An 8,898-nucleotide genomic window follows, 5' to 3' on the forward strand; every position below is an offset into this window, starting at 1 on the left:
CCCCAGGGGTCTGTGGGGCACACGGAGGATTCTAAGATGTGGGCAGTGCCTTTCTCAACGGTCCGAGAGAGTTCCCAGGGCACCCTGTGCAGAAACAGAAGCAGTCCAGGGGCCGGAGAGGACGGGGAGGGGCCAGCCTTCCCCAGCACCCCTCCACAGGCCAGCGCGCGGCCTCTGGGCCTGTGTTGGGGCGGGGACTCTGCTTCAGCTCTTTCCAGAGATGCGAGCGGTGGTTGTTACTCTGATGACTCGTTTGTTACATTGGCGTTTGGTCTTCCAGGAACAGCGAAGCTTTTATGACTTGGCTTCCCGGGCAGACTTCATACTGCAAATGCTGTTTCAGAATGTGAGGTATTCTTGCGGCAAAACAAAGTCTTGTCAGGTTATAGGAAAACACAAAGAACGTTCGTGAACCTGTTTGCCAAGTGCTGTTCCAAAGTAGCGCCCTCCCTTCTCGGGCTCAGCATGACAACTGGGACCGTGACCTCTGACCTTGGTGCCTCGCTGATGTCTCTGCTCCTTCTGTTCCTAGACCAGGTTCACGATACCTCCACCGACCCTCGGGGTGGCCCCTGTCGCTTGCAGACAGGTTGGCGTCGAAGGAGCTCCAGCGTTGAAAGCCGTTCACCACATGTCTTCCCCGGCCATTCCGTCCGCATCTCCCAACCCGCTCTCGAGTCCTCACCTGTATCACAAGGTAGGCCGCCCCCCTTGCTGGTGGTGCCCACCCACGCGGGTCTGTGACAGGCCGGGGCTCCATGCTCTCTCCGCCCGAGACAGGGCTCCACAGAGATGCTCTTTACTATTTATTTACTTTTATGATTCTTTTAAGTTTGGTTATTTTGAGAGACAGAGGGAGAACGAGTGGGGGGGGGAGGGGCAGAGAGAGAGGGAGACAGAATTCGAGGCAGGCTCCAGGCTCTGAGCTGTCAGCACAGAGTCCAGCGGTGGGGCTCGAACTCGTGAACCACCAGATCGTGACCTGCGCTCAAGTTGGATGTTTAACTGCCCCACAGAGACGTTCTTTAAGATGGAATTGTTTTCTGATAATCCATAACAAAATGCATGTTTGCTTTTGTTTGTAATGAAAGAAAAGTATTAAGATATTTTCAAGTGTAATATAGTTTTAAGCATCTCCCATAATTCTTTGATTGAACCTGTTAGCATAAAACTGAAGTTGGAAGGAAAGAAGGTTGGAAGTGGGGAATGTTTTGTTTTCATGTTCGTTTGTTAATTATATGCCAAATGCCTTGGATTTCAAGAAGCCAGTGGTACAATCCCGAACAAATGCTGGCGTGGCCCAGCGCAAGGTGTCGCCGTGTGATCTCACCCCCCTTCTTTGTGTGTGCGCCCTGGGGTGGAGAGGGGCCGGGGTGCGCTGGGAGGGCCCGCATCTGACCTGGTTTCACGGGGGTCCCTGCGACGCTCCTGTCCGTTCCCCTGTGGCTTCTCCAGATGCTGCACAGTGAGAAACTCGGGTGATGGGAAGACAGGTCATTATCAACTTCGTATGCTCTCAAAGCGCCGGAGTGTTTCCGAGAGCGGGCGTCTGCCCGTGGGAATGAGGGTGCGGTGTCCCCAAGCGAATGTCCCCTGTCTCTGAGGATACGGGGACACTCCCCTCGATTACTCCAGTCAGTTCCTCTGATGCTTATCTGATCGTATTTTGCCAGTGAATTTTTGATGCTTAAGGTCTGGCTCTTTGGAGCTAGGTCATTAAGTCCTGACTGGTTTTTCTGTTTGGGGCCGAGTAATAGACGTTCCTTCCTGGATTTACCCGTCCTGTCACGAGGGGTGTTCATGGCACCCCACGGGCATCATGCTGCCCTGCTAGAAACAGGGTGAAGGGACGACTTCGAGAAGGGAGGCACCTTCGTGAGCCGCACGTTGGCTTTGCTTCCCACTCCCTGCTGCTTGTTTGCTGCGACACTCCTGACCGCGGGCACGTTTCCTCCGCTCTGCTTTGCGTGGAGCTTCGGGTGTAGGAGCACCAAGCGCCGGCCACAGCGTGTCCAGCGTCACACCCCCCGGGGGCTCAAGCCCCCAGCCTGCTGGGGGGCACGGAGCTCGTGCACGTGTTCCAGAATTTCAGAGCCAAAGCGGAGGAAAAACACCCGGGGGCCCTTAGTTCTGTGGACACATAGGACCAGTTGGAAGTGTGCCGCTAACATCTTTGGGCGGGAATGTGTGTGGTTTGACCCGGGTGGGTCGCCAAGTGGGCGTGGGACTTCCCGCCTCACGTGCAGTGGCCGACGTGACCTGGAAGAGAGGCGACTTTCTCTCAGCTCCTCCACATTTAATGTCACGGGGACACTGTGTGTGCAGCGGGGACCAGACTGCTGCGTGGCTGCCGTGGGCAGCCTGTGTGCGCTGTCCCCGTGCATGGGCTGGGCCGGGTCTCCGGTGTGGGGGGGGGGAGGGGGGACGTGGCTCGGGGACGCTCCGTGGCAGCCGGGTGGGGGGCCTCCCGTGACCGTGGCACCCGGTGGCTCCGGGGCGGCCTGTGACCCTGCTGTCCCCTCTGTCTCTCCAGCAGCACAGTGGCATGAAACTGTCCATGAAAGGCTCGCACAGCCACGGCCAGGGCGGCACGTATGGCTCCGTGGGCAGCGGAGGCGTGCGGCCCCCCGTGGGCAACCGGGGCCACCACCAGTACAACCGCACCGGCTGGAGGAGGAAAAAACACACACACACGAGGGACAGCCTGCCTGTCAGTCTGAGCAGATAATGGCCCCGACGGCGCCTCCCGGCCCCCGCTCTCCGCAGACTCACGCCGGGCGGCCTCGCGCCCGGCCGGGAACTGAGACCAGCATCCAGCACGCGGGCCGGGCCCCTCGGGGCGCCCGCCGCCGCTCACTCTGCATGTTCCTCGTGTGGTGGTCGCGTCCATCTTCAAGAACAGCTCCCTGTGCTCATCTGTGAAGCCTTACTCGGCGCGGACGCTGTCCTCCGCCTGCCCAGGCGTCTCCCTCGGCGCCCAGGCGGGCCTGGACGGGGCCTGCAGGACGCGACGTCGGCCTCGGCGCTCCTCGGCAGCGGGTGCGGCTGTTTTCGGGGCGCGTCTGTCGGAGCGACAGAGGTCGACCCCGGTCTCGTGTCCTCCTCGGCGGGCGGGGCGGGGAGGCCGCCATCGTCTCACTGCCCTCACGCTTCGTGTCCCGTGTCAGAACTGTTTTTCTATGTAAATACTGAAAAGTTATGATTTGTGCAATAACTCAGATATTTTTATTTAATTCATATTTTCACATAAGTTATATTTAAGGGAGGAGGTTTTTTTTAAACAAGCTTAGGTCCTTTCCCGAGTCGCATTTTCTAAGTTGGGTTCATCGTGTCGGCTGGTTGTCTGATGAGCACCGTTACCAACACCGCGAGTGAGGGGCTCGGGGTTTGTTTTCGTGTTTTCCTTTTGGTCAGACGCGGGCGAGGCCTCTCGGCGCCCGGCGGGGGAGCCGAGTGGCCCCGGCGGTTCTCGGAAGCGGCTCGGCCCCCAAGCCCTCTGACCAGCTGCCCGCCGGCCCTGCCCTCCGGCCCGTCTGTTGTCTCGCTCTGACCACAGAGCTTAACGTTTTGGTTTTTGGTTCTTTTAAAGTAGACAACAAATCCAGCATTTAAAGTGCCAGAACTTTCTAAGGGGAGAAAGGGTTGTCACATTATAAAATCCTAAAAAAACAAATGTGAACTTTGAGATGCTTCCGTCAGTTTTAGTAACGTGGCCTGTAAGGACGGGTCTGGTGAATATCAGTACGGACAATGGTACCCAGTTTTAGGAATGTGGAGAAAGGAATTATGTTGATTCCATTGAGGAATCTGTATAGCAGTATGCCTTCGTTCTGTTAAGAGCAAACCTATGAGGAGTCCTTCAGCTGCTCAGTGCACCGTGGGGAGTATTTTTAACGTATTGCAGGACAGCACAGCCCAGGGGTGGGGCCGGGGGCGGCTGGCGCCCGACTGGAGAAGCCTACAGGCGTAGTACGCGGGCGCAGTCTGCCGCGACGGCCACTGTCCTTGGCCTTGTTCTCAACAAGAATATGTCCATCCTGCCTAACCCTGAGTTTTCGGAGCACCACAGTTGTCCTGGGTGTTGTTGGCTGCATCTCAGAGGCCGTCTGAGCCCCCAGTTCTAAAATGGGGGTTCCGGCCCTGCTGAACACTACAGGTAGGCTGGTCTTTGAAGTCCACTAGTGGAGAAGGTCGAGTCGCGAGACTTACTGCCATGACACCTGATCGATGTGCCGAGTGGGCGCTCTGGAGTGCGGCCTGGTGGTGGGGCCCCAGGGAGGGCGGCTCCGCATTGTTGCGGCCGGCCTCGGACCCAGGACTGGCTCACAGCGCCGTCGAGAGCTGGGGCTGTGGGCTGTCGGGGTGGGGGGGGGGGGGGCGGCGTTCCAGAACAGAGTAGCACATGTCCGCAGTTGTTGTTGATTGAAAGTTATCAAAAATATTTAAAGATATTTAAATTGTGAATCTATTGATAAAGAAATATTTATAAAAACTGATACGTAGGCCTGTACTAATCTCCGCACATTAGCAATATTGACTGTAACCCTACATCAAGGAGCCACCGCGGGGCGAGGGCCCCGGGGGGTGTGCATTTTAAAGCTCGATTCGTAGACACAGGCGCCACACCCCGTCCCCGTCATGGTGAACCGAATGAATTGGCCTGGCTACCACTGTGGTCACGCGCTACAGGTTGAACAAAACGATATCATGTTTCGATTTTTTTTTGTGTGTGGACAACAATGTGGAAGCTAAAATTGACATATTTTTATGTAAAGTTTTTCTATTCTTTGATTTTTAATAAACTTTGGAAACCAGGTGGTGTCTGTGTTTGAACGTTTGCTCTCCTTTCAAGAGGAGGGGGAGCTTCTCTAAGTTCATATCCCTGAAGTTTCTAAATAGAGCAGCGAAAAATTATTTTATCACTGGTTCAGGAAATCGGAATCCAGCTGACGTGCCAGGCTGTGCGCAGAAGAAATGGGGCCGAAAGGCAGTCTGCGCTCGCATTCCACGCCAGCCCGGCGGGTTCAGGAACGCCACTCAAACGACGCTATTGACGTGCCGTTTCTGACAAGGGGATGTGTGATACCACTGGGTGCTAATAAGACTTTCCAGTGAAACGCGTCCGTCTCCGTCTCTCGTAGGTCAAATTATATCACTCAAAAATAACACATTTGAGACAGCCAAACAGAATGTAACTTAAAATGTGACACATTTAGAACTTACGAGGAAGTATCTAAAAATTGTTACAGAGCAGCGAGTGTCAGCTGCAGCCCCCCCCCCCCCCCCCCGCCACCCCCCTGCGTGGAGTGCGCGTGCCAGAATCCTCAGCCACAGCCTGGTACAACCCTCGCTCATCCGCTCCTCCCTTCCACAGAGATTTCGAGGGTGCTCCAAGCAGGTGCACCTGAGTTCCAGCAAGGCTGCATAAAGCCCCAGAAAGCAACTGATGTGCCAGATGTCACTGTTGTGGCTGGAGGCAGAGTGACAGGTGTGTCTGCGAATAGGACCGACCAGGAGAGGGCTGGAGCTGGGTTAGGGTTAGGGTTAAGGAGCTGGCGCGCCGGTGGCGCTGTAAGAGGCCGGTGGCCCAGAGCAGGTGCAGAAGCGGAGGCTAGAGGGAGGTGAGCCGGGACGGTCGGGAAGTGGGAGGGCTTCTAAGTCACTGTGGCCGCTCATCGGAGAGCGGGCAGGAGGAGGACGTCGGGGTGGCCCAGGTGAGCAGGGGTGGCCGCGGGCAGCTACGGGCAGGTGGGATGGGACCGGCAAGGCCACCTGATGGACTGGGCAGGGTGGGAGGGCAGCGGCCCCACACCCCCTGTGGGTTTCTGCCCACGGTTCTCTGAAAGGCACGATCTGCGGGAGCCCCCGGCCTCCGGGAGAAGCCCGCTCAGTTGGTAGGTCACGCCTGTGAGCCCGGGGCCTCGGGGAGGGGGAGGGGGAGACTGCAGTTACCTGAAACGTAAGCACCCCCACCCCACCCCAGTTGGGGATACCTGCACCCACTGTCCTGTGACTCGGCTTCAGGTCGGCCACCTGCAGGTCACGACAGTGACTCCGTCCGCGGGACATCCCACGACTCCAAATTAGCTCCCTTGTGGCCACTGCTCCGTGACCGCCTCTTGGAGTTGCTGTGGGGCCTCGTGTCCTCGCTGTCTCTCTCCCAGGTTCCTGGCGTTCTCGTGTGCAGCGCGGGAGGTGGGACCTCCGTGATGCAGACAGACCAGCCCACGTGTGCACGGTTTTGTTGCCCTCGCCCTGTGATGATCTTCCTGAAACTTGGGAGAGGACAAGGGTGTGCTGTCGATATTTGCTAAGTGGCAGAGTCCAGGCCCGTGGCGGGGTAACTTACATGACCAGAGGAGGCTGCCCGAGAAAGGATGAAACACACAACAGCCCAAACACCCCACAGTTGGGGCTAATTCTTGTCAAGAATGGCTTGAAACTCGGTTTCCTCGCTGTGCTTCCACAGCTCCGTGGGGTGGGGCAGTTCAGAAGTCATTTGTCACGAGGCACCGTGGACAAAGCTGGCGGTTCCACGCACCTTTAGTCTCCCGGCTTCAGTGGGCCCCCGGCAAGGGCCAGCCCATGACTTACGAGGCCCTGGAGTGAATTGCGGGCAAGATCAATAAACACAACTTGGGTTCTTGCAGATGCTGCGCTCTCTGTCCGTGACCCCTGAACCCGGACATTTGAGGCACTGACAAGCGTTAACACGTCACACGAAGGTTCTCTTGTGGGTCATTTAAAGTTTTGGTAAGAAGCGGGTGGCTCGCAGATTTTAGTTCTTCCTGCCTGAATCTCCCGAAGTCCCGAGTGTCTCCACGGTGATAGGTGTGGACGGCTGTGGCCAAATCCAAGCCTACCCGGCAGCTGTGTGCTCGGCTCCAGGGGAATCACGAGAGGGTTGTGAAATCGGAAGGGCTCTGGAGCCCAGCCGGGGCAGCTCTGCCCTAGGTGAGGACACTGAACCCCGGCCCTGGGAGCGGGGTCTCGGGGCCACAAGGCAGACCTGAGGTGGGACCGAAGTGATGGCACATCCTGACGGCGGCGGGCGGGGGGCGGGGGGGCTCTTCACAAGCAGCGCGGCCACCCTTCTGGCCCTCTGGTGAGCTTAGAGCCGCTGCCCGGTTTGGGCAGCAAAACCTCCACTTCCATCATTGAGTCCCGTGAGCTTCCAGACTGTGGCCTGATCTGTGGCTCCCTGTGGACAGCTGGCCCGGACGGTGGAAATTCTCATCACGCAGCAACCAGTGATGAGAGCCGCCCGGCTTGATGTGTTTCGATGGTGAGGCTAAAGCCTCCTGGCTCGTGAAACGTGGAGGTTTGCCGTCGCCTTGGCCTTCGCGGTCGGCGTTTACGCTTACCGTGCGGGTCCTCGCCAAGGCGGGCTCTGGAAAAGCACGCTCCAAACCCAGCTGGTAGTTGTAGCTCCATCTTGACTCGCCCGGCTTCTGGCAGCTTCTGCCGTCTTCCTCTGTCCCTGGCGCCTCCTCCCCTCCCTCGGCCCTTCTCCCGGTACAGGCAGGTGTGGGACACCGGGGCCTCCGGCCAAGGCCACGCGGGTGGGCCTGACGCTGAGAGGAGGCTGACGTCGTGAGCACTTGGTGGGTCGGCATGGCCTGGACCATTCGTGGACGTGAGCTAATGACTTCAGGGGCCTGGCACGCCGTCACCACCACTGCCGCCAGGGCGCAGGGGTCCTTCCCACCTCCAGAGGAACAAACCGTGGCACAGAGAGGTTAAGCACCCTATGTGCCGCTTTTCGAGAAACTCAGATGGGCGGGGTCCACAGAGATCAAGGTATAATGAATGCTGCTGAACTCTGTCTGGAGTGCAGATCAAAGCAGTTGGGGTGTTCGGGGCTGGCCTCCCTCGCTCTTCGTGTCCTGGATTTTCAGCTCGTTGCAAAGTTTCAGAAGACCCCAGGGATAGGTCTGGTGCCGGGAGGGGGGTCCTGCCTGAGTTCGGGAGGCCCTGACACCCTCGGTCTCCACCTGTGTGTCCCATGTCTCTTGGAGTGCCGAGCGAACGTCGGCTGTCCTCGGGGGCAACCTCGTCCTCCATGATCTCTGTCCACCCTTTCTGGGACGGGCCCCTTCGCCCACGTCGCGTGGGTCCCTTCTCCCCCCAGAGCCACCTGAAGGGGTCCAGAAGGATTGTTTTTGTCTCTTCTGGTGTTCAGTCCTGGAATCATCACTGGCCAGTTGATCTTCTCTTCCTTTTGACATCTGCTATATCGTGGCAAGAAAGTGGCATTTCCTTTTCAATTTCATCTTCCTAATAGATCACGAGCCTTCTGGAGGTGGGGGGGGGGGTTGTGCACGCACCTGTGAGCATGTTGCTCCCAGGATCAGCACCCTGCTGGGCGCCACCCAGAAATTGCCTGAGATGCTCACTGGTTTATTATGGGGACGTAGCTTTGCGCAGTGGCAGTATCGTAGCCAATGAGGTTATCCGAGGCGCGATTGTTGCTAATTGAAAACTATTATGGGGACGTGGTCACGCTTCCCTTGCTTCCGTTATTACATACCAAAGAAAGTCTGGAACAAATAGACAGCAAAGCTTTAGTGAGCGAAAATTTTTTTCATGTTACCAAAAGCAGCAGCAAGTAGATTTAAGACTCAAGGTGCTTTTTTTTTTCTTTTAAGGAAAATTGGAATCCAGATATGAACCAGAATTTTTATTCTAATTTTTTTTAATGTTTATTTTTGAGAGAGACAGAGATAGAGCCTGAGCAGGGGAGGGGCAGAGAGAGAGGGAGACCCAGAATCCGAAGCAGGCTCCAGGCTCTGAGCTGTCAGCACAAGGGGCTCGAACTCACAGACCCTGAGATCGTGACCTGAGCCGAAGTCGGACGCCCAACCGACTGAGCCACTCAGGGGCCCCTGAACCAGGATT

General features: G+C 57.1%; 1 protein-coding gene and 1 pseudogene across 2 annotated transcripts in view; both read left to right on the forward strand.

The window, feature by feature from the left end:
• The window catches only part of TENT4A (terminal nucleotidyltransferase 4A), a 46,702-nt gene extending 41,887 nt beyond the window's left edge, over positions 1–4,815 (forward strand). Inside the window, exons 12-13 of one of the 2 annotated variants that reach the window (XM_053906868.1) lie at positions 533–697; positions 2,534–4,815. In XM_053906868.1, the coding sequence (XP_053762843.1) occupies positions 533–697; positions 2,534–2,728 (360 nt within the window). In that variant the 3' untranslated portion in view covers positions 2,729–4,815. The remainder of the gene's footprint in view (positions 1–532; positions 698–2,533) is intronic. The other variant, XM_053906869.1, reaches the window with a different exon arrangement.
• A 3,600-nt stretch (positions 4,816–8,415) lies between these two features.
• LOC128778508 (U4 spliceosomal RNA) lies at positions 8,416–8,600 on the forward strand (annotated as a pseudogene).
• The last annotated feature ends 298 nt before the right edge of the window (positions 8,601–8,898 follow it).

The sequence above is a fragment of the Panthera pardus genome, unplaced genomic scaffold (assembly GCF_024362965.1).
Source record: "Panthera pardus isolate Hobbes unplaced genomic scaffold, ASM2436296v1 HiC_scaffold_2, whole genome shotgun sequence".
Classification (NCBI taxonomy): Eukaryota; Metazoa; Chordata; class Mammalia; order Carnivora; family Felidae; genus Panthera; species Panthera pardus.